Source organism: Centruroides vittatus, unplaced genomic scaffold (genome assembly GCF_030686945.1).
Source record: "Centruroides vittatus isolate TY-2023 unplaced genomic scaffold, ASM3068694v2 contig_391, whole genome shotgun sequence".
Classification (NCBI taxonomy): Eukaryota; Metazoa; Arthropoda; class Arachnida; order Scorpiones; family Buthidae; genus Centruroides; species Centruroides vittatus.
Genome location: NW_027122207.1, coordinates 2,248,378 through 2,274,692, shown reverse-complemented (window position 1 = coordinate 2,274,692; position 26,315 = coordinate 2,248,378). Strand labels below are relative to the sequence as shown.

Sequence of the window (26,315 nt, the reverse complement as noted above, 5' to 3'; positions counted from 1 at the left end):
TTTGATATATATAATGCAGTTTATCTAATTGATAAATATTTTGTGAAAACTAAAAAAAAGTTTGTTTAAAATAAGTCATTTTTTAAAATGACTACTATAATTAGAAATATTTTAATTTTCTTAATTTTTTTCTTTATCATTTGAGACATTAAATATTTTTATTTTTTTTCTATTTTTTTTAGGCTTTCTATCAGTTTGACAGTATATGTAATGCAAACTATCCTAAATTAAAGGAATTGATAGAAATTTTCTACAATAAAAAGTTCTATAAAAGTTCTATAAAGTTCTATTTCAATTTATAGAATTGAAATAAAGTTCAATTCTATAAATTAGGAATAATGAAATAATTATCATCTTTAATATAGATCTTTACTGGTTTGTTTTTGTATTGAAGATAAATTATTTCAGGTACTTTGGAAAGATGTCTTGGAAGTTTAGAGAAAGTTTGTAAAGAAAGTGGTGAATCAGTACAAGCAAGTAATGCATTGAAACAAATTTTGAATGCTGCATATCAAGTAAGCTAATGTAAACTTTTTAATATATAAATTTATTTTATGATTTGCATGTTTTGAAATATTTGCTTAATTTTAGTTTTTAAAATGATTCATTTTATCACAATTTTAAAATTGTTTGAATTCTTCAATTCCTCATTGACATTTACATCTTTCATTGAAAATAGATTGATATAATTATTAAATTTCACGAAGTAATAAATTTGTTTTTGTCATATCCTTAACATTTTGATTATCATCTAAAAGAGTCATGGCAGTATGTTGACATAATAAGTTTAAGATAATAGAAATGATCTCATAGCAGCAATATGATAAACTTGGGATAAAGATGGTGAATTTTATATGTAAGTATGAAGTGAATTGCTATAAAAATTTGGACTATTTCATATAGCAGTACATTTGGAAAAGATTTAGAGAAATTGAATAGAAAGAAAAATCTAAAATTTGAAAAATGCATTTATAGGATATAAAAATGTAAAAAATTTTGAGAATATGTTAAAAATAATTTTAAATTTATTTCAGTGATAATATTAGTAATTAGCTAAAGTATGTGTAAGCTAAAAACAAAAAATAATTTACAGGATAATACCAAAATATAATAATTTTGAAACAAAAAAGACAACTTATTAAATTAAATAAACTAAAACAGTGTTACATGCATAAACAGAGAATAAAAGAATCCAAATCATATTTTAAACATAAACTATTCTACAACATAAACAGTAAAATGCAGTTGTCACAGATAATAGAAAATTGAAATTATACTTGTACATTTTATTGGGCTGCAATTTGAAAAAATTGTAAGCCTATAAATTCCCACTGTCATCCATCTGTCTGTCTTTCCTTAATCTCAAGAACAGAGTTAGATAGATGAAAGACACAACCAGATATGGAAACCTTAGGGACAGGAGGCTCCAATTAACTATATATGAACTTCAGATGCAAGCCGGAAGTCATGTTTCAACTCAAAAATTTTCCTCTGAAAGGTGTTAGATAGATGACATGTACTACGCTATTGTTAAAGGAAGAGTTTGATATGCAGGGGGCAAGCCACTACTAATTTGAGGTAGAGAGCATGTATTTTAAGTTAAATAAATTAAAAATAATAATAAAAATTGCAGCCCAACATTGTGACGATGTCACAATAAATAATTGCTCATTTGCATTAGTTTTCATAAAGCACTTGTAGTACATGAGATTTTAATGTTTTCATTGCAACTAATTTGATTCCTTTTGTTCAATTACTTGTAAGATAATTTGGTTTTTATTAAGATGAACTGTTTTCAATCATTGCAATTATTAATTTCTCAACGAAATTTGACATACTGACTTGATGCAAGTGAATCATGCCATTTCTAAGATTTGAATATTAAATGAAAATTATTTAAGTTTTATTTTTCATAAATGTATATTCAAAAAAATTTGTACATTATATTGAATAATAAATTTTTGTTTATTTAAAAGTATCAGAAATGTGATACAAAAATAGATTTTTGTGAATTTATTTTGATTATACCATTGAACATCATCAATGACTGAAGCCGCTAGATCAGCTGTTCTCAACCTATGGGTCACGACCTCTTTGGAGGTCGAATGACTCTTTCACAGGGGTTGCCTAAGACCATCAGAAATATGTGTTTTCTGATGTGTTAACAGAGTAACTGCTTTCAACACAGCAGCTGCTTTCTACAAGTGTGACTGGTTCGCATAAGTACATTATGGTGCCAACTCTGTCACATACACCTACTGTATATTTGTATGGGGTGTATGTGATTGGATTGACACGATGATGTCATCACGCTGGGTACTCATATGTGGGCCAATCTGCATGGAGATGGATAGAGGAGCGGTGTCTTGTTTCCTAAGACCATCAGAAATGTGTGTTTTTCAAGTCAAAAAGTATTTAATCATTTTTGGTTTGGTAGACATGTTAATTTTAAGAATTTAGTAAACATTTTTTTTTTTTTTTGAAATACATTTGTAATTTGATTTTTAAAAATTCCAAAATGGTGAAAATATGCTAACTCTCATAACCCTTTTTGCATAATACTTAGGTCACATTTCACATGCTAATAGCAGTTAATAGGCAAAAGTTGACTTATTGTAAAGAATAATTAGTACCGTTATTTATTTTCAATATATTTTTTCATTTTTATTTTGCTTATTTTCATTATTTTTAAGCTATTATACTTTTTATTTTGTTTTTTTTCCTATTTTAGTAAAAAATAAAAGTTGCTGTAAGTTGTAACTTTTCTTACAGTTTCAGTCAGCATTACCTTTATTAATTTTTTTAAAGCATTTTTGTTGTTTTTCTTTTAAAATAAGCTGTGAAATGTTAAATTTGTTGTTATAAAGTATGTTTGCTCATTAATGCCTAATAACAAATAGTATTATCTATTGACTACATGAATTTTTGGTTGAATAATACAATAGAACTAACTTATTTGTATTCATGAATATCATTATCAGTCATTTAAAGTTATCAGAATTATCATGTCTCAAAAAATTAGTTAAAACATACTATTATCTATGATTACAATACATATCATCCTAAGAGAAGCTGTCTTGTTTTGCTATCAGCCTCAAAATATCGTTTATAATGTGCAATTGTTAGTCTTAATCAGTACTTTAAAATTATGGTTTAATCATTTGTTCACAGTACAATAACTCCTCACTTAATTCTTTATTGAGGTGCTCCTGCCACTGCAGAAATACTAAGGGGTTAAATTATACATTGGACGAATTATTATAGTAAATTATAATAATTATAATAAATTATCAAGCTGTATATTGATTAACTTGTCTTTTTAATATCAGTCAATAAAATCAGAATTTTTATTATTTGTGGTCTTATTTATGTACCCAATCTTTATTTTGTTAATCAGTTATCATCAGTACAAATGATGGTGATAACTGATTAAATGATCAAGGTAATTACAAAAAATACATTCTCCAGTACATAAGAGGGAATCTAATCAACTGTCTTATGTGTTCAAAATTGTTTTTTAGCTATTGAAAAGCTAATAATACTGAATTTTGATAATTTAATAACAGTATATTACTATTATACTTTGCTTTATAACATTTATATACTATTATTTGTTTGACTCTCTCTAAATTGAGTAAATAACCAATGACTCTATCATAAAATAAATTTTTATGGTAGTTTTGAAGATTTATTATTTAAATAGCAATTTATTTTAAAATATTTTGAGATTTTATAAAAATATATAAATCAAAATTTTATAAATTATATTTTCTGTGTATATAATTATATAATTTTTACTTTTAGGTTGAAGTTACTGTTAAAACTAGTTCAACATTTTTACGAGCACTTTTTGAGAAAATGAAGCAGGTATGTTGAGATGATGCACTTGACATATTAACAATTTAGTAGTAAGTCTTTTTAGTAGTAAAACATTGACCTTAGTCTGGCTTTGTATTATACTGGATTATACTGGTGCTTAATGTTAAGCACCAGTATAATCCAAACGGGGCATAACAGCAAAAATTATAATTATTTTTAATTAAAGAATTAATAAGTAATAATCATGCAAAAATCTGAAATTTCATAAATTGTATTTATTTATTTGTGTGGTGTGTGTGTGTGTGTAATTTAAAAGTTAATAACTCATAAGTAACAAATAATTTATGTAAATTTTCAAAAATATTGTAATTTTCTTGGTAAATATAGTTCACAAAATTCATTTAATAAGTTTTTAATGATGTTTTATTTGTATGTAGAATAATCAGTTTGAATTGATATGTTTTACTTTAAGCATTTCAAAACAATTCAAATTGAGAATAAACACACTCACTTTTCTGTCAATCAGTTTTATTTGTTAAAATTATACCATAGTGAATGTAATACAACAGCTATAATATTAAACACAAAATCATAACTGGAATTTAGTTTGAGAAATGCAGCAGAAAATCTAATTAGATTAAATTTTATAGATTCATTTCTAAAATACGAGTAAAGAATAAGTATTTCTCAAATTTAAAATACTATACAAATAGTTTTACTTTTCTGTATAACTATTACAATTTTCCATAGCTATCAGTTCCTAATTTTATTGTTTTTTCTAAGTTTTAGTTTATCTGACGTTTTTCCAAGATGATAAAAATTTGTGATTACTTGTTTAGTATTTCCTCCTATTTTTACCTTTTTATGATACGAGGGTAATCCCAAAAGTAAGGTCTTCAATTCTTTAAAAATACAAAGAAACATTTATTTTCAAAAATGTTCATATTTTAAAACTTGAACATTTATCTATTTTTCTACATAATTGCCATTGCGGTTGATGCATTTTTGGAGGTGCTGTGGCAGTTTTTGTATGCCCATGTCATACCAGTTCGCCACCATGTCACGGGTACCATCTTGTGCACACCTTCCGATATTGAAACTTTTCTGTTAAAATCCTATGAATGGTGCTTGGGGAAACCCCGAGAACCAAAATGCAGAGATCATCCAGAGTGAATCGCTGATCTTCACACATGCTTTGCTCAACTGTCGTGACTGTCCCGTCAAAAATTGATGGTTTCCCGCTTCGTTCTTTGTCATGAATTTCAGTACAATTGCAAACTCTACACCACTTGGACATTTTTGACATCTATGCATGACTCGCCATACACTTCAGTCAATTGGCGATGAATTTCAATTGGTTTAACACAACATGGCAGCGAGCTGGTATGACATGGGCATACAAAAATTGCCACAGCGCATACAAAAATGCATCGACCGCAATGGCAATTATGTAGAAAAATAGATAAATGTTCAAGTTTTAAAATGATATGAACATTATTGAAAATAAATGTTTCTTTGTATTTTTAAAAAATTGAAGACCTTACTTTTGGAATTACCCTTGTATTAAAGATTTCTTAAATCAAACTGTAAGGAACTGAGTCCGAACGTTATTTTTATTTTATTATTATTTCTGTTTTATTATCTTTTGTTTGGGGTTTATGTTTATTTAGGACGAAGGTTCCCCACTACTCTCTTGTTAGTAATGAAAAATGAAGATAAAACAACTCACGGAGAAATAAGCGTCGTAGGAAAAATCTTGTGCACTTGCGCTGCCCGGCAGAAGTAACACTCCGCAGAAAAAAAATGGAGGGGGGAGTCCCCACAATCACTAGTAGAGAAATACTTGATAAACCATCTTAAACATCCCAGAAAATTATGATAAATATTTTGTAAACGGTTTATAAGCTTTGTCGGAAACTTAAAGCTGCCAGAAAAGAAAGTTAATGTTAGCAACTAAGTATGTAAATAAGGGGAGTAACCCAGCTCAAGTGTGACGTCACCTCACAGTATAAAACCCGTACGTTAACCGAAGAAGGAGAGGTGATTTCCAAACCAAGGTGAATTCCAAATCGAGGTGACGTTGAGAGCGAGGTAGATTCGAAAGCGAAGTATTTTCTGATAGAAGTCCAGATTGATAATTGGATGATCCAAGGTGTTAAAGAGGAGTTCGATTGACGATTTGACGATATCGAAAGTATTGAGGAAATAGTTTCTTCGTATAGTGAGGTGACGGATAGACGTTTAATTAGTAAGAGATTTTGTTCATAGTTGCTAAGTATTTGATTGTCGAATTTCAAAGGGGAAATTACTATTAAGTTAAGCTAAGTAGCTGAGTTTATTGTCGGGTTGACTTGTTGATTTTCGTTAATAAATTTTGTTTGGATTATTGACATTTGTACGTAGTACGTTCTAGTTGCTAATTAAATATATTTGAACTTTTGATCTGACTTGATATTTATCATTATTATTACTAATCTTTCGGTGCATGCTTAAAAGCCCAGGCCTGGCAAACTAATCTCGAATCCGCGTAAAGTACCCGTTAGGTTAACGGAAGTTTCACCGACCGTAATTATAGTCGGTTTCCTAAGATACTAAAATTAAGTACTTTACAAAACTGAGTAAATTAAGTTCAGCAAATGAGTTGAAAGTTCAAAAAGATAATTATGTGGAAAAAAATATATATATTCAGCTAAGTTTATAAGTTTATATTAATTTTAAGCTGTTGTTTTTTTTCTTATGTTTGTTTTTTGTATAGTTTTTAAAAATTTAGTTTTGTATATTTAGTTATTTGGAATAAAATTCTTCAAATTTCATAGACATATTTTGATTTATATATGTATATATATTATAAAGAACAAAATTTATGGAATGTACATATTAATTCATATGCTTCTATGTCCTTATTTTCTATTTGTTATATATTTTGACTATGAAGACATAACCTATTAATAGGACTTATTGCACTGGTGTTTTGGCTTTAGCAATTGAGGAAAATCTTATTCAGAGAAAACAATCTTTATTGGTTACCTTGTATTATACCTGTACACACTTTACACACATTTTTGTGTTTTGGACCTTTGGGTCCCTCTTCAGCAGGTTTACAAAAACATGGTGCTAAAATAAATTTATAAAAATTAAAATAATATATAACAAATTTTCCTGACAATAATATATAACTTACAATTTTCTTTTTATCAATTACTTTGATATGTAAGTAAATACACAGAAGAATTCCTTTAACTATGTAATAAAATCTGTATAAAGGTAAAAATACTTATCAAATATAATGCTCTAAAATTCACAGTATACCAATTACCTGACAAATGACAAATAGATTACTTAAGATTTTTCCATTAAATCAATACACTGAAAAATTCTTATCGAAATATCACAATACAGAGCTATGCCTTGCAACAGCAAACAATGAACAGCTTTTTCACTTATTGTTTGCATTTATGAACTTTCTGTTTCACTACTGCTGTTATTGAGGGTACTGTTCCAAGATTCGTGGATATTTCTGCCCAAGTTATTGTTTATTCTGTTGTTTTGTCTTTTTATGTAAATATGTTCGTATAACTGTCTTTTATAATTGTTTTTTTTCTTTTTTCTTTATTTTTATCATATCTAAAACAATTTCACAGTTTTCTTTATTGCAATGTTCAGCTACTGCCGAATTTGCATAATTACCTTTTATCGCTCTGATGTGTTTCCTTTATACGTATTTTTAATTTTCTTCTTGTGTCTCCTATGTGTGTTTTTTTTCTGTCTGCAGCTGCAATCAAATGAATAAACTACATCTTTTTCTTCTATTTTCTTTGTTTTCTTATTCTCTCTCTAATTTAAATATTGTTTAGTTGTATCTAATTTTTCTGGTATTAAGTTTATTTTATCATTCAATACTTTTTTACTCTTTTCAATAATTTGGGTATATACATTAATTTTACAAAATGATTTTCCTTATCCAATTGTTTTTTTTCTTTGTGTATTACTGTACTATCCATCTTTTGTATTCAATCTTTTAACAGCTTCTTTGGATAATCATTTAATATGAACATTTTAAATATATTGAATTTCATAGTTGTAGGTACAGTACTATACATTTGATTTGTAATTAAGGACCTTTGGTATCTGCATAGGCTTTATATATTTTTTATATATTAGTTGGTCTTTTCTTTCTATCGTTATGTCTAAATATCATATATTTCGGCAGATAAGACAACCTTCACATAAGACGAGGTATAAATTTTCATCAAAGTTTTATAGTTTTAGCATATATCTGTCCTATAAGACTACCCCCAAACTATTAATGGCCTATGAATTTAGTTTAGATCAGCAATCATCATCTGGATAATAATACTATATACGGAATATGTAATAGCATATATGGAATTATGTCTTATTCATAATTTTTCGAATGAACAAATTTTATTTTCTGCAGTGCTATTGTTGCAAACGTTTACACTGATTTGGGCATTCGGGTAATGACTTTGACTATTCACAAAAACATTGTATGGACTATTCTATTTTGTGGACATGCCCTACTCTCTACTAGTAAATAATTATGGTTTGTCCGTTTTTTATAATTGTTTTAAATTTATATAAATTTCAATATAATTTTTTTGTATCTGTCCTATAAGACGACCCCGGATTTTGGGGGTCATTTTTTATGATTCAACTATTGTCTTATCTGTGGAAATATATGGTAATTAATACTATTTTATTTTTATTTTTCTAATTAGAACTGGATATTTGTTTTAATTTGGTTTGCTTGATCTAATATTAACTCTTGATTTGTGTTTTTACTGTCAAACGTAATAATAGTCATCCACATACCTATTGTAAAATTCTATTCCATGTATGCTTCTAATCTTTCCATCAATTTGTATAAAAAAAATGTATGGAATGTATGAATCATTTTTATGGAATGTTTTTTTTAAAGGATTGTTTATATAATAAACATCTGAAATCTGAAAAAATACATAACATTTTAGCTTTTAGAAAGCAAATTAGTATAAATTGGAAAATGCATTAAATATAATCCTGGGAAATTGCAGTAATTAACATATCTTAATTTGATTATTATTTTTTTCTAATTTTTAAAAAATTTTTAATAATTTTTCTCTGATATGTTGTTTTTGATCTCCAAGAAAGCAAAGACAGAAGCTTAATTTTTAGAATTAGATTTATCTATTAATCTGATATGTTAATAATTATTAAATTGTAGTTAATATTTTTAAATCTCTTCTATTTAATTTTTACTGTTATATTTGTTACAATCAAAACCCGTTTTTAGTTAGAATGCGTTTTAACTAGTTGAAACTAGTTTATACTGGATGTCTTTGTTAAAACCCGTTTTGTCTAGTTAAAATTAGTTTTAACTGAAATTCATTTTTGACTAGCAGTACATTCTAGTTTTAACTAGACAAAACTGGTTTTAACAAAGACATTCAGTATAAACTAGTTTCAACTAGTTAAAATGCATCCTAACTAAAAACTGGTTTTGACTGCAACATATAGAGTGATTCGGGGTAAGATGATAAGCGAGGAAAGATGCCTACTTTTTAATATTTTCAAACGGTGACGTCAGATATTGTCATGTGTTTGTATGATGAATCTTTAGGCCAATATTGAGTGTGGAAAGTTGTAGTTGGCTATTATTATGTCATTTTCTACATCCGAGAAGAATAAAAGCAATATAAGAATGAAGTTTTTGTTGTGAAATGTTTCTAGAATCATTTTTAAAGCTAAAAGTTAAAATAGAATTTATTAAAAATTAACAATTAATGTGTGATGTAGTTAAGGTTCTAAAGTTTCCATTGTGAGCTATCGCCGATCCTGATCGGACATGCTAGAACACGTGACTCCACTAGGCATCTTACCCTGACAGATGGGAAAGATGCCAGATTTTTCTTGGGGTAACATGCCTATTTTTTGTATTGAATTCCAATATGCCTATTTTTAATAAATTTTTGTTTTCTCGTTTTATTGCAGAATATGCATAGAAATTATATAAGGGCTTCTCAAAAAGATTTTCGGACTGAAAAAAAGCTATCAGCTAGCTATAGAGCACATTAGAATGGGTGGAAACTTAACAATACTTTTATACTGTGCTGTTATACTTACTATGAAGTACTTTGTACTACATATGCAATAAATTAAATTTGGTTAAGATATTCGAAAATTAATTTTATGCAATTATATTTGTTATCTTACCCTAATGGCATTTGGCATCTCACCCGGATACTCGGGGTGAGATGCCTAAAATGCCAGACAGTAAAAAAGTCGTCATTGCAAACACAATATACAATTATTTTTCATATACTCCAAAGTTTTATTTGAAAAACATGCTCAAGAATATGATATTTTCGTTAGAGGCCTCCAAAACCCAAATTATCGCTATAATTTCCTTCATAAGCAAAATGTTAGGCACCTTCCTCCGAATCACTACACATAACTTTATTTATTTCCCCCAAACATATTTATGTAGCTAAAATTAGTTTTAACTAATGTTAAAAGTTAAAACTAGTTTTATCTAAAATCAAAACATGTACAGCAGTAAATTAACTAGACAAAACCTGTTTTGTCTAGTTAAAACCAGAATTTACTGCTGGTCAAAAATGAATTTGAGTTAAAACTAGTTTTAGCTAGACAAAACTGGTTTTAACAAAGACATCCAGTGTAAACTAATTTCAACTAGTTAAAACACATTCTAACTAAAACCAGGTTTTGACTAACATATTCATAAAATATCATGAAAGTAAGTCTTCTCAACAAGTTTAACTTTAAGTCTTAATTATTAGAAGTTGTTTTGGAAATCATGATATTTTAAATGAAGTTAGAATCATTAATTATTCTTTAAACTTACAATAAACTGTTTAAAGTAACTAACAAATAGTTCTTAATTTAATAACAATATTTTTAAAGTTTTTCAGTTGTTTTATTAATTTTATTAATTTTTAAAGTATCATTATGCATAAAATGTTTATAAAAGGTCCTTTATAGTCTAATAACAATATGGCATTGCACAACAAAGTTTAAAGAATTGTGTTAAGTTTATTCTGCTACTGTTTCTGCTATATTTCAAACTGTATACTAGTAATTATCTTATTTTCAATGGTCACCCCAGAGGTGTAGTGTATATGGTAGGGCAGGTTTTATTTTTGTTCTTGCAATTTTCTACAAGATATACATCAATGTAGATTTTTTTGTCCAAAATTACACTAATTGAACCTCTTCTATTTTTGTAATTTGCACCATAAATTGTAGACCAACAATGCAACTGCAAAGTTGAGTAGTGTTTAACTTTGATGTTTGAATCAATGCCACACTGAGCAATGAGTTAGATGCTGATAACAGTTTGACTCTAATATGTTGACTTGTCAACATATTGGAGTTAGACTGTTATCAGAAACTCTATGCTGACATGGGACTTAAAAAAATAATTTTCAAAAGTAAAATTATTATGATATTACAAGAACTTAATATTTTGATAATTTGAATATTTTGTTCAATTTATTTTTTTCATGGAAATAGTTATAAATGACTTAATATTACTGTAATGAAGTTGAATTGCCAAAAAGTTTTGTTGTTAAACAGAAGCTTAGCGTATTTAATAATCTACATAAATATTTGTTTTATTAAAATCTATATGAATTTTGTTGTATTTATTTCATTACTTAGATAACACTTGGATACAAAAATTTGATTTAAACTAAAATTCTGTAATGTAAAATTTTAGCTAGTTCAAGCATTGCCCTGGAAAACACCACCACACATAGACAAAGACTGGAAAAGAAAAGTGGCTTCTGATATGTTAGCTAGTCTGAGTCCCTTACGTTTATCAAGATCAATTTGCTCTCAATTTCGAGAAAGATTAAAAACGTCTCATGATCATTTTGCTGCATCTCTCAGACAATTAGAAGCTATTCATTCTGGAAGATTGGAAAGAACAGAGGAACAAAGATTAAAAGTAATCATTTTGTTTGTTTATTTTTTAACTATTTAATTAAATTATATAATATAACGTTTTTAATAGTTTTGATCTGTTTACTGCTGAGCAAAATAAGATCATTTATTGAGTAAATGAATTCATGTATTATTATTTTTTAATGCAATAAATATAAACAAACAAAACATAATTTTATATATAAAATGGTAAACTTGTCTTATTTATATATATTTAATATTATTGTTACTTGATATCTTATTCAACTCTATTATTCATTCTAAACAAACATAGTAAAATAAACTTTTATCTTATAATAGTCTGTTACAAAGTCTTTGAATTAAATAGTATGATTTAAAGCTCAAATTAAATTCTTCAAATTTATTTGAATGTAGTCAGTATTTTAGGATTTTAAAACATTTAAATTCCTTAACTTTTTATCAACTTCAAAATAATAACTTTTGAGTTTTTGACAAAAATACATGGTGAAAAAGGAGCACATAAGTTAGCTATCAACAGAGATCTTACAAGAGATCAAAGAGCTTTTATATATAAAAATGCAGAACAGTTTTGGTGTGTGCCTAGTTTTCTAAAGAATGTATTAATAAAATTTTTGATTTGTATTCAAAAGGAAAGTTGCAAGCAAAAAATATAGCCTTCACCTTGAAGGTTAGTAGCAGTCTCAAAGTTTGCACTTACAATCAAACCAAAGACTAAACCTTTAGAACAATGTGGGTAACAGGTCTGGTAGCTACTAAAACATTTAGGAAGGTTTGTAGTGATACATTTATGTAAATGGTTATCAAAGAATTGTCTAAAACTTGGTATCATGTTCAAAATTTAACAAATAAACTGCCAAAGTGAAGAAATCTCTAGTTATTTGAGATGTTAGACCAGGTAGGTCCAAGAACATCAGATTTTTATGCAGAATTTAGAATAATTAAAAAAAAAATTGACAATTGAGTTTAGAACAATTTACATTTAAAATTTTTTGTATAGAACAAAATTTTAAAAATTAAAAATAAAACTTAAACTTAAAATTAACAATTGTTGATTAGAACAATTTAAATATGAAATTTTAGAAATTGTAAAATTTAAGACTAACAAATAAGGATTATAATTTAGATATGGAATGAAATTTAAAAAATTTTAAACATTACATTATACAACAACTTCCTGTGCATTTAAGTAAGAGCTGCTCACAAGTGCATAAATCAGAACTATCTAAAAACCAGCTGCAAGCTATGTGTAGATCTTGGACATCATAAAAGTTAGTTTAGCATGCTGTTTAGAGAAAATGGAAATATACAATTGTTCTAATCATTTATGCTGAGAGAACAGTTTTGTTTCCTTAATTAAAAATGGGAGTATTCCACATAACTTGTATGGTCAATTCTAAAGCTCAATGGTATAGCAAAGTTTTTATTGAGCCTCTTTAGTAACTAAACTGTAATGTTCTTTGATGATTTTTAGATAAGGATAAGGATCTCTAGCTAAGGATCTACATATAGAACAAATATAATAAAAACTGTTTAATCATTTTATTGGCTTATCCTTGTCATTGATTCAGTCAATTTAGCCTCACCACAGGTAATCTCATAATGCCTATACCTAGGGGTAAATAATCCTATACATAGTCTTAAGCTTTAAGCAAATTTCTGAAAGTATAATAATCTAAATGCTCTATTTCTCATTTTGTTAGCTATAGAAGAAGAATTAGTGTGCCTTAATGAGACCTGTATGTTGGATAGAAATAGCAATAATTCTTTCCAGTTCATGTGTGCTGTGAATGTGAAATGTATGATGGCTTGGTTTATCAATGTACAAAACTTTGCCAGTTTGTAACATAATATCATGACTTCCAGTGTTTATAGGGATCAATTGATTTAGACTTGTAAAACACTTTGGACAGATTTAAAATAGAATTAAAGGTTTAGAACAGCTAAGTAGTTCTAAGCCCAGTCTAATACCTGTAAAATTTATTACTAAAAATTTTTAAATGTAAATTATTTTAAATTCAACTGGAAATTATATTTTGTAATTGTTCTAAGTTCTGCTTGAATGGTTGATGATGGACCAGATAATCCAAAAACATTTCTTTTCAAATTAAAAATATTGATTTCATCAATTTAAGTTTTTGTTGAAGTAAGTTGTTATATACTGAGAATCTGATTTTTCACTTATTGAAAAATGAGAAATTTTTATATAATCAGAGCCTGGAAATTTATAAAATCTATTCAATAAAAAGTGCTCAGGTATTACAGTATTTTATGAAGATAAATTGATTAACAGGATGTCAGAGGAAGCTGCATTAAACTCTTGTATATTGGTCCTTGGTTGAAAAAGTTTGTACTTCTTATTCAGAATTATTTAACTTAATTACATAAGACTCACATTTTTATCTTGTAATTTTTGAGCCTTTTTTAAAAAAATAAATTTCTTAAAGTTGACAAAGAGCAAAGGAATTTAAAAGATTCTAAATCCCTGAAATGCTAGTTAAGTTTGAAATAAACTTGAATCTTAGTTGTTTTTAGATCTGAAGATGAGAGAATTTTCAAACATCAAAATTTTTATACTTAATGTTCCAGAAATTATAGATTTACATTTTAAAAAAAATATATAGCTATTATAGATTTAGAGAGAGAACAAAATTATCAAAATTTTTATAGAATTTTTTTATAGAAGTCTTTTTATGTAAAAATTTTGATTCAAAGTAAGGAATTTATTATTTTTGTTTAGAATATATTATATATACACACACTACACAATATTATTGAATTTTCCTTAAGTAATATTTAACTGCTATTGTTATTCCTTTAAGAATTTCAGATAGTAATGTATACAGTCAAACCTGTTTTTATGCGGTCTTTATTTGTGCGATTTTTTTTATTTTTATTTGTGCAGTATAGTTGGCGACTAGTCTCGTGCGATTTGTCATGTCTCACATTGACTTATTATAGCTAAATAAACTTATTACAGCATAAATGAACTTATTATAATAATAATATTGCATGAATATGCGAAAAATGAAATAATTTATTTTTTAAGTCAACAAAACACCACATGGACAAAAATATGTAAAACAGACGATAGACGAGACGATGCAGTCAAGTGCTGACATCTGTTGTCAATAAATTCTATTTCGTACGGTTTTGAGTTATTTTCTATGTGAGACTTTTTCTATGCAGTCCCTATTGACTGCATAAAAAAAAAATATTTTTTTAAATTTTGTTGCGAAAACTATTTTTTATAGCCACTCGTGAAGTTTCGTGCGATTTTTTTTTTTTAATGAGGTTTTTTTTAATGCTGTCCCTATCCACCGCATAAAAACAGGTTTGACTGTATTTAAAATCATATAAAGTTAATTTCTATAAAAACTCTGGTTTATAAAAATATCCAGCTTTTCTCAAAATATTTCTCATTCAAATTTTATGTAATAGTACAATCAGATATTTTTGAGTTATACATCAGAATGGAAGTTGTGTACAGGTATTTTCATACTGTCACACTTACATATTCTGAAAATAGTTTTTATAAAATCAAAATTTTCAGATTACTTATGTATCTTTATAGTTTTTCCAGATCAAATGATTTATTCTAGAAAAATTGTGAAGATTTTTTATATAATTTAAGTTCATAAATATAATTTTAAATTTAACAAAAGTATAGGTATAGATTTAGTTTATACTGAAAAATTAGTTTTTTAAATCAACATTTAAATTCAAAATGTTTATGTAAATGTAATAAAATTAAATTTAATTGTATTATATTGATATAAACTTCATTAGCACTTGGTAAACTTTGAAAATTAAACTATAAAAAGATTCAAGTAATTTATTGTTTTGTCAAATATTTATTTAGATTAAATATTTGACAATTTTTATTATTCAATATTTCAATATTTAACCTAAATATTTTAGAATATTTGAATTCTTATCAGAATATTATTACTGTTTCTATTAAAATAGAATACTTTTCTATTAAAGATCATAAAACATTTAAAACTTAGAATATTAATGCCTATTGCAAATTAATGATAGTTTGTTTTTTTTTATTTTTTTAATCTTAACTATTTGAAACTTAAACAGATTTTGAAGTTTAAGTTTATATATTAATTGCTGTTTAGGTTCGAAAAGTTCATGCACCAAGGATTGCAAAATATGCATTAGAAAGCACTTCATTGACAGACATGATATTATTTGGTAAATATTTTGTTAAAATAAATTTAAATTAAGTTTATATGAAATATAACTGCAAATTTTGTTTTATTCATAACATAAGTCTTTCAAGTCTCTGAATAAACTAAAAATAGAATAGCAAAGTGAATATGGAAATTCAAAAGATGCTTATAGGGAAAAATTATTAATTCTACATTGATTTAAAAAATATACTGTTCTTATAGTTTTAGCAGATTATTTGTGAATTTTTTACCTCCTGCTCACCATTACAGCTTTAAAGTTTTTAGAATTCACAGAACTTTGCATCATTTTGATAAATAAATAATCTCACTCTGCTTGTTAAAATTACCAACAATTTTCTATTTATAAAAAATGCTCTTGGCTTTTGTTAAGTCATCTTCAGTTTACAGTACTACATTTCAAAAGATATAGAATGCTACAGTTTACATTAATATATGGTGTAGGTCTTTCCAATAGACAATTTTGAATATTTTAAAATAAATGTGAGAGAATTAAAAGGAACAAACTTCAAATATTTGAAGGAAATTGACACTCAAATTTATGTATTATTTAAAAAGCTTTTAAAAAGTCAATGTTGTACATTACAAGATTTTTATTTTTATAAGTCTTAAAATTAGCTAATTACAAGTCTTGTCATATTTAGCAGCTTAAAACATGCTAATTTTTATGTCTTTATGCAATATGTACATTAGATCATTTTTATACAGTCATGATAAATTCAGATATTGTGTAATTATTAGATGCAGAAACCTTATCCTAAACTGGATATGTATAATATAACAACACTTCCAAACCTAAAATCCAATGAGAGAAAACATTTATTGAAGAACAAATGTTTTCAACTTTTAAAAAGGCTATCTTCACATTCCACTGATATAATGCAAATCGAACAAAAATAGAATTTAAATAATGCTCATTGTGTACAACTGTTGCATGCACAGAAACACAGTAATAAGTTATGAAATAAAAACAATTAGAAAAGAAAAAATAATATGTACAAAAAAAGTCTAAATGCTTATAAATAACAAAAAGTTGGAATAAAATATATTCCAAAATAACCATTCTACCAGTTAGAACCTGAAGATGTAAAAGTTGAAAATTTTTGTTCTTCAATAAATGATTTGTCCTCACTGGATTTTAGGTTAGGACTTGTTGTTATATTAAGGATGTTTCCATTGAAAATTCTGAAATTCTCACCTATTCCCTTTATAAGGATAGAACTTTTTGATATGTAGGAATCAAAATTGAAAAGTCAGATCATTCTAAAGTGTGTCTTCGATAGATAGTATCTTTGATATATACATCTTCTGTCAAAGATAAAATTAGGTTATAGGACTTTTTGGAATTTAATATATATATATATTAAAGTACTACCTGCATTTTAATAATACATTTTCCTTTAGATTTTTACTTTTCATAAATTTTTTGCTTTACATTCTAAGATGGATAAAAATGAATTTGAGAAAAATGTAGCATAGCTATCTGTTGAGTGGATTAATGAAACCAATTACACTATAGCTTACACACTTTTCCAGCACTAGTTTAATTAAAACAAATTTTTTTTGACCCTGATTAGAGGTCTGCCTCAGGATAAAAAATATTAAAATACAAATTAAAGGAAAGAACTGAGTTCTAATAGTAGAACTATATTTGTTATTTTTTAAATTTACAGAATGTGAAAAAATGGTATATTTTTCCAGTTTTTCTACAAGTACATTTTGGATCAATAAAAAAATATGAATTTTTGTTTGTTTAAAAATAAAGATTGAATTATTGTTTAAAAATAAAGATTAAATATTACAAACATCTCAATATATATAAATTAAGATTCAAGTGTTACAAAATTTGTTTCTAACTTAGCATAATTATTTATAAAACTACTTTATTTGTATCTGTTAATAATGTATTATTTTACAATAAAATAAATATACCTTTCAGAGTTTATTTGATTTATGGAATATTGTCCTTTTCTAATCTTCACTATTTTGTATAACAAAATAATGTTAAGATTTTCTGAATGCTTATATAGTGAATCCACTTATTATCTGCTGACAGTAATTATAATGACATTCTAGAAAAACCATAGGTTTAAACTACTCATACCAAGTATAGCTAATATTAGTTTATATATAATCATATTTTGCAATATACACAATATATATAGTTTACAATAAATCATTACCACTATAGAATCAGACAAGATCATTCCTTTCTAGAAGAGCTTGAGAAAGGAGTGGTAATTTGAGGTCAACTCAACTAGCTGCAGGAATTTTAATCCTCAGAATCACCATTATTCAACGTTATCTGTCAACTAGGATGTACCAGGTACATGGTTGTCCAGTGGTGTAGCGTGGGTGTCAGCCGCCCAGGGCAGAAAAAAATTTCACCCCCTTAAATAAAATACGGGGAATCCCTACAAGTCAGTACAGATGGTGTTGTCAGTCGCTACAATGCGCAAGATGTCATTATTATACATTCATTTAAAGAAAGGGGATTCCCCAGTTTCGTCACAGAATAAGTAATGAAAAATTCCGTGCTCATTTCAATCAATCCAAATCATAGGTGCGACAAAAATATGAAATGAAATGGTTCAAATTTTTACAAGATGATGATGATATTTATTGTGAAAAAATGCCGCCCCCTAAAAGTGCCGCCTGGGGCAAGCCACCCCTACCGCCCCCACTATGCTACTCCACTGCTGTTGTCACTTTCCTGTGACATGTGGCCAATCTTTGAGAAGAGGAACTCTTCCTATTGATATTTTCTTTCAACAAATTATTGTGTTTATTTCATCTTGTACAAGAGCATATATATTGTGAAGATCGCGAATGTGGACACAGAAGATACTATGACGACTTCTCACAAACTTTTGATGGCCCAATCAACTGAGGATCAGGATGCTCACCACATGTTGGTAGTCTTGATTGTGTTTTAGTGCAGGGTGGATGCAAAATACAAACGTGCCAATGAACCCATTCCCTTATAATTTTAGAGGATTTATGATGTTTACTTGTTGATCACATTCCAAAGAATCCCTTTTAGCCACTCTATTTCACATCTTTAGGCTTTGTTTAGTTTAACTGATTAAGATTTACAAAATCAAAATTATTAATTCATTTAGATTTAACAAAGTTAGTCAAAAATAAATGGAAAAAGAGCAATAGCTTTATTATGAGAGTAGAAATAATAAAGTACATTTCTCTTAAATGATTATTTACTATCACACTTTTACCAACATCAATACCTTGATTGGAAGCAGTCCTGAAACCTGTTTTTGGACATTGTCAGATATGTTGTAGCACAGAAATTTAATCTTGCAATCAGCGCCGGATAAAGGGGCGGGCAAGCCGGGCGACTGCCCGGGGCGCCAAATTTTGAGGGGCGCCAATATAAAAATAAAATATTTTTTTACATTCATTATTTTTTTAGATTTTATAAATTAAAATTGATCATTTTTCATGAGACATCGATTTTTTTAGCAAGCAATAAATTGTTTTTTCTTTAATAATACCAAATAAAGGTCACAACGCTAATTATTTTATTATTGTCAACAGATATAAATAATATTACAAATTATTCAAAGAAAACTATTTGTATAGTCAGAATTCATAATAACTCAAAAAAAAGATTAATAGACAAAAACAAAAATTTACTAATTAAAATAATGAAACCTAAGAATTTTTATGGCTTTTATCACACAACATTGATGCAGACAAATGCTTTTTAATCTCTAAAAAGTTTATTTTTATTTATTTTGAAAAGATAATTTGTAATCAGTATCACGTATCACAACAATCTACTCAAAAAATGGACGAGATCAAATTTATAAATTACAAATATCAACAAAATTATGAATAGTCAAAGTGATACTGGCGCCTGTCATACGCCTTAATGGTTAAATAACTTTGTCTTTCTGTAAACTTTGCATTAACAACACTTGCCGTGCTTTAAATAAATAAATTTTTTATACAGTTCTTTATTGTGTAATTTTGATTTTTTGCCTTTTTTTACTTTTTTTTAATTTGCAGTAAATTTGTATATTCTTGTATGAAAGGGCGCCAAATTTTGTTTTGCCCGGGGCGCTCAAAACCCTAGAACTGGCCCTGCTTGCAATGATGCAAAATGGATAAAGATATCTGAATAACTAATTGTAAAAGCCTTACTGTCCTTAATTTGAATATTATTATTAATTGTCTACTTGGACTTTACAGAAATTATTACTACAGGTGATATAATAAGGAAATTTTTGTTTTTTCCTGAACTAACTCTCATTACTGTGCCAATCTTTAAACACCAGTATAAAGTCCTATTAATAAGTAAAGTCCAAGTAGACAATTAACAATAATATACCTCAATAACTGTTCATTAAAAATATTAAAAGCTATTTTTACTTATATTTTAAAATACAGTAAATTTATAAAAACATATTTTATTATATATACATTCATTAAATATTTTTATATAAATACAGGAATGCCTCAAATTGGAAGAGAGATTGGTAGAGGTCAGTATGGTGTAGTTTATGCTTGTGATTCATGGGGTGGCTTTTCACCATGTGCTATAAAATCTGTTGTCCCACCTGATGATAAACATTGGAATGATTTAGCTATGGAATTTTATTATACAAGGTAAAAATTTTATATAAATATTTTATTGCTTTTAATATGTTTTTGAAAATAATAATGAACCAAACATTCATTCCTATAATTTATAAATTTCTTTATAATTTTGTATAAAGTAAAAAATAAATTTTATTATTATTTTTTTAATGTAATTATATAGAATTTTTAGATCACATTCATCATGAATTATCTGATTTTTAGATATTCTAGTTTATTACTATGCTCTGCAATTTGAAAGTTTCCATAATTTTAGTTGTTAAGGCTTATTTTTAGTAAATAAAAAGTTAAAAACGAACTCTATTTTTTCTTACATTATTTTATTTAATATAAGAGAATATAATGCAAGAAAAATGGGTATTATTAATTTATGTAACACACACAAAAATGTCAGAATTTAATAATCACGAATTTCCAAATATCTACTGTATATTGTTTAAAAGTAAAGATAATGGTATTCAAGAAAGGAGTCATCCAGAGAAAGATGGTTTCTTAACAACCAACCTTTACAACTTGCTTTAAATTAAATATACTTGGGAGTTTATTTTTGTCTTCTGGACAATTCTTACAGGCTAAAAATCATAGAACCCATTTTAGTTTTACATATACTATGTGGTCTATTTTTTTAAGAACAAAAATTAACTTTGCTTCCACTAATATAAAATTATTTCATTGAATGATTTCATCCTTATTACCCTCTGCTGCTCCTATATGATCAATCACTTACTATGATAAGCTGGAAATCATCCTTGCTTTATATTTTAGAAAAATTTTCATGTTATATAATAAAATTCCAGCATACATTTTGCAATTGGAGTTTCTAGAATATTGGTAATTACAATAAAAGTAATAATTTTATTTTGTAACAAGACACCCAACAGCCATAAGTGAACAGGTTAATTTTAGTAGTGCCATCTCTTGCGCAAACTAATAATTAGAATAATTTAATTTAGAATTTATTTTAATTTATTTTATTGGGTTTTGTTGGCATTTATTTGTTTATCATTGCCTGGTCAGGGCTTCTGTTGGCCGACTGAGTTGCCTATGTGGAGGTTGCAGGCCGTGGGCGTGGATGCGTCCCCAGTCGTGACTCATATGTGCTGGAAGAGGAGATCAGAATAAAAGTCTGAGTAGCATAACTTGCAACACTTCTGCACTGCAAGTGGGAGTTGCGGGTTCGAGTCCCGCTTCGGGCCGATTCTTTTCTTCCAGTTTATTCTAAATTAAATTATTCTAATTATTAGTTTGTGCAAGAGATGGCGCTACTAAAATTAACCCGTCCACTTACGGCTGTTGGGTGTGTTGTTACTTATTTTATCGGGTTTCGTTGGCGTTTAATTTTAATTTGGATATCTCTCTTAAAATTAGACAATAAAAGCTACAATAAAGCTAAGATTCATACAATAAAGCATTGACTGATTGATATTGTTTAAAAGTAAAAACTCATTCAAAAACTGATGTTTAATACAATTATTTTTATATACTAATTTTTCATTTTTATTTAAGAGATAGAAAATATATTTTTGTACTAAACTAGTTTAAGTGGAATTCAAAAAATTTTAAAATATGCTTTAATTGTATGCTGTTAAAATTTAACTGCAGTTGTCTGGAAATATTTTAGAGTGATTGAAATAAAATAGTTATAAATGAAAAATATTAATCAAAATAAAATTAATTTCCTAAAAAATTGGATATAGATTCATATCACATACAGTTAAAAATTCAATCATATTTTAGTTGAGAAAAAGTTGTTCTCAAATTTACATTTAAAAAAGTCTGTTTGTAATATGCATTTTTAAAAATAAAATTCATATATTTAAATTTTGGACTATGAACCCAAAGTTGAGTTTTAATTAAACACTTGGCTTTATTTCCATCTTTATTTAGTCAACTAAATAAAGATGGAAATAAAGCCAAGTGTTTAATTAAAACTCAACTTTGGGTTCATAGTCCAATAATCATCAAACCAGTGGCGTGCCGTGACATTTGATGATAGGGAAGCTGTGTTTCTGTAAGAAGCCGACTTACAGGGGCAACCAATTGCGCGTCAGGGCACGTTCGTATTCGTTTGTTCGATAAGCCAGTAAAAACCGTATACTTCTTTAAATGTATTTTTAATAGATTATCCGACGTACTTAATAAATAAGAAAGTTCAATATAATTACCTCCGTTATTAGATTCAATAAATTCCCTACGCCCTCTAAATGCCAATTCTCGCTTTGAGAAAAAACATATAACGTCTATTAATTTAGATATATCTATTAATCGTAATTATCTCGTTATAATTTTCAATATTTATTTTATATTGTCTACCAATGTTAAATTCTATTCTATTTTGATTTCCAAATTGCTTCAATTTTACGAAAGAATCGTCATTCGTCATAAATTTTATCGTCAAAATGTCGAATTTTTTTGTCGACGTATTTATATTTAATTTAGGCATTGGTCTTTCTCTTTTAATAATGTTTTCTTTTTCATTATATGGTCTTGAGCCAAAACTTTTTTAAAATAAATTTTTTAATCACTAGCCACGATATAAGGGCTAAAATTAAAATTATAAAAAAAAGCTTACTTGATAAAACAAAATGTGTGATGAATATACATACCTAGTACAAAAAATTCTTCAATTGTATGAATATACTTTTAAAGAAACTTATAATTAAATATAACTTTGTGAAGAAACGTACATAAAAATAACAAAATATTCTTTACTTTTTAAATCTTAAAACAATCCACTTAGTGAAATAGCTCCCTACGAGTGGCTAATGAATGAAATCAGAGACTGTCCAGGTAGGTGTGTGCATGCGAAATCCCGAGGGTGCCGATACCGGTCAATGTCAAATGCCTCTTTTGTCGCATCACTAGTATATCTCAAAGGACGCCACAGGACTGTTGTAAATTTTAAACGTTTCTCACCGTAGCTGTAAAAATCTAACTATGTTAAACTTAATAGTCATTCGTTTTCTAACTAATTCGTTTTAATACCAGGTGTACACGGAAATCAGTTTCCCACTGTACTGAGCGAGTGATTGGTTCTGTTAAGCTTTTGTTGAAGTAAAATTCTGGCTCTTTCAACAGGGTTTTATTTATGTCCCCATTCCCTAATCTCTTAATTATTTAGTCACTTCTTAAGTAGAAATAAGTCGAAACCAGTTACTTTGTACCTGAATATCTGTAGTCTTGGGAAAACAGTGGAAAGACAAATTTTTATGACAACGGATATATAAATCGTAAATTTAAAGAAAATAAATTCTAGAGCTTTTTTTTTGTACCATTGTATGCACTGTACGTCTCATTCATTAAATTTGGTTGTAAATGATGCTGCCAAAGTAACAGTTAATTTTTAACACTACTAGAATTGTACACGTTTTTTCTGCATCCCCTTACAGATGGGACATACTAAATCGTAATATCACCGGTTTAACATTGAAATCCGTAAGTAATATAAGATGGGAGAGCGGAATAAACGCAGAATAAATATATCAAATATTTTAATGGAGTTTTTTTAAACTCCTGTCAACTATACAGAACTATCATAAAAACGTGCCAGTAAACTCCTATCGGTTGGGTCGTTATAAATCTAGTCTAGGGTGGGCAACCCTTTTTATAACATGGGCCAGAATAAATTTTACGTTTTTTTCCGCGCCGTAGTAGTTAATTGACGCCTTCTTGCGACTCGTAATTTTTTTAGTCTGCAAATATGAAATAAATAAATAAAAAGTTAATTACTACATTTATTTTTCTTATCGTTTTCGAAAATTACAAAGAAGTGGAAAAATAACTATTAATTAGTTATTTTTCCAATTTAATAATCTATTAAAGATCTCGCGGGCCGGATAGAAACTTTTCGCCAGCCGTAGCTGGCCCGCGGGTTGCCCGCCGTTGATTTAGTCTGCTCGTAATTCACATAATCGGGCGAGGGTGGTCGAATATCTAGCAGGCGGCTAACAGCCCACAACCGCTCCGGGATATAAAGTCGCGTACTCTTTACGCGTGTTTCGCTTCTACCAGCTAAACCGTGACGTTGGTGCTCTGTAAAGCGCATGTGCCAATGCCTATAATCTGGCTGCTTGGAAGTTGACAGGCAGGCGGCTAACAGCCCACAACCGCTCCGGGATATAAAGCTGTACTCTTTACGAGTGTGTCGCTTCTACCAGCTAAACCGGGTGAGGTTGGTGCACTGTAAACCGCATGTGCTAATGCCTATATAATCTAGCTGATTGGAGACTGACCCAGTTTCGACATTCCTTCCGACACCGAATTATTCGAATATACAATAGCAATCTTATCGTTTTTTTCACATGTAGTATAGAAATTTGTAAAAGATACATAATGCAGTTATAATAAAATATTAATTTTAATTAATTCAAAGTACGTTAAAATATGAAAATTTATATTTTATAAAATTCAAGGGAAGGTCATTGGAAGGTGGAAGCCAAGTGTTTAATTAAAACTCAACTTTGGGTTCAAAGTCCAACAATCATCAAACACAGTTTCAAAGAAGAGATATTTAAATTTATTATATATGTGATTTATGTTTTTTATTATAAATATAAATATTTAATATTTTAATTATTTAACTAAAATTTATTAATTGGTGTTAATAATAATTTCTGTTCTGATTTGATTTTTGTAGAAGTATACCAGAACATGATCGTATTGTCCAAATTAGTGGTTCAGTAATTGATCATTCTTATGGAAGTGGAAGCACGCCAGCTGTTTTGTTGATAATGGAAAGATTACAAAGAGATTTATATTCAGCTATCAAGATGGGATTAGATTGGATGTGTCGATTGCAAGTAAATGCATATTCATTATTAGAAAACATGTTTTATATGTATTGTCTTGTCTTATAATAAAAAATTCCTAACAAAATGAAATGTTTTAGGTAGCTTTAGATGTAGTAGAAGGCATTAGATTTTTACATAGTCAAGGTCTTGTTCATCGTGACATTAAATTGAAAAATGTACTGGTAAGAAAGTTTTTAATTTATTTTTAATTTTAACTTTTTATTATGAAAATTATTTTAAAGGAATTCTTGCTAATTTAAGTTAAATTTTATGTATAAAATCTTTTATTATAAAGTTAATAATTAATTACAATAATAATTATATTATTATTGTGAGTCCAGAAGGAGTTTTGTCGTAAGTATCTTTTTGGCATTAATTAAGATTATGTTGACAATCTGGTGAGTCAAGAGGCTGTAGAAGTGCAGGTATCTAGTGTTTTGCCAGATATTCATCAACTAGAAGTGTGGTGTGACAAGTGGTGGTGTAATGAGAAGCTTTTTGCTTGCCAAAAATGAAGCCATTTTCATCTTACTGTGTTAGAGATAGTTGAATTTTAATTGAAAAATTTTTGTTAATAGGTCTACAGTTAAGGACTACTGTAACTGACAATGTACAGGCCTTACACATTAAAAATGCCACATGTATTAAATTTTGGATCTGTTGAAATAAGATTTTTCTGTGCTGAGCTGAAGAGGCAAATTTTCATGTTGATGAGGCACATTGTTATGAGTTATACCAATCCAGTTTCATTACCAATTACTTTGCACCCATCTTCATTACAGTTGATAAAGATCCAGATATCTGATCTTTATCAACTGTATCAAATAGTTCTGTGTTGATGACTATGTATTCTTCATGTTACTCATCTGTTAATGTCATGTCGTGTCTTACCACGACATGTAAAGGGCGCGTCGAGCGCAGCACCCAAGGGCGAGACGCCCGA

At 27.8% G+C, this 26,315-nt stretch overlaps 1 protein-coding gene across 1 annotated transcript in view; it reads left to right on the top strand.

The window, feature by feature from the left end:
* LOC136975897 (dual serine/threonine and tyrosine protein kinase-like) overlaps positions 1–26,315 on the top strand; it is a 101,501-nt gene that overhangs the window by 57,354 nt on the left and 17,832 nt on the right. Inside the window, exons 8-14 of the mRNA XM_067271060.1 lie at positions 409–515; positions 3,805–3,867; positions 11,558–11,788; positions 15,891–15,966; positions 20,435–20,591; positions 25,219–25,381; positions 25,471–25,554. Of these exons, the coding sequence (XP_067127161.1) occupies positions 409–515; positions 3,805–3,867; positions 11,558–11,788; positions 15,891–15,966; positions 20,435–20,591; positions 25,219–25,381; positions 25,471–25,554 (881 nt within the window). The remainder of the gene's footprint in view (positions 1–408; positions 516–3,804; positions 3,868–11,557; positions 11,789–15,890; positions 15,967–20,434; positions 20,592–25,218; positions 25,382–25,470; positions 25,555–26,315) is intronic.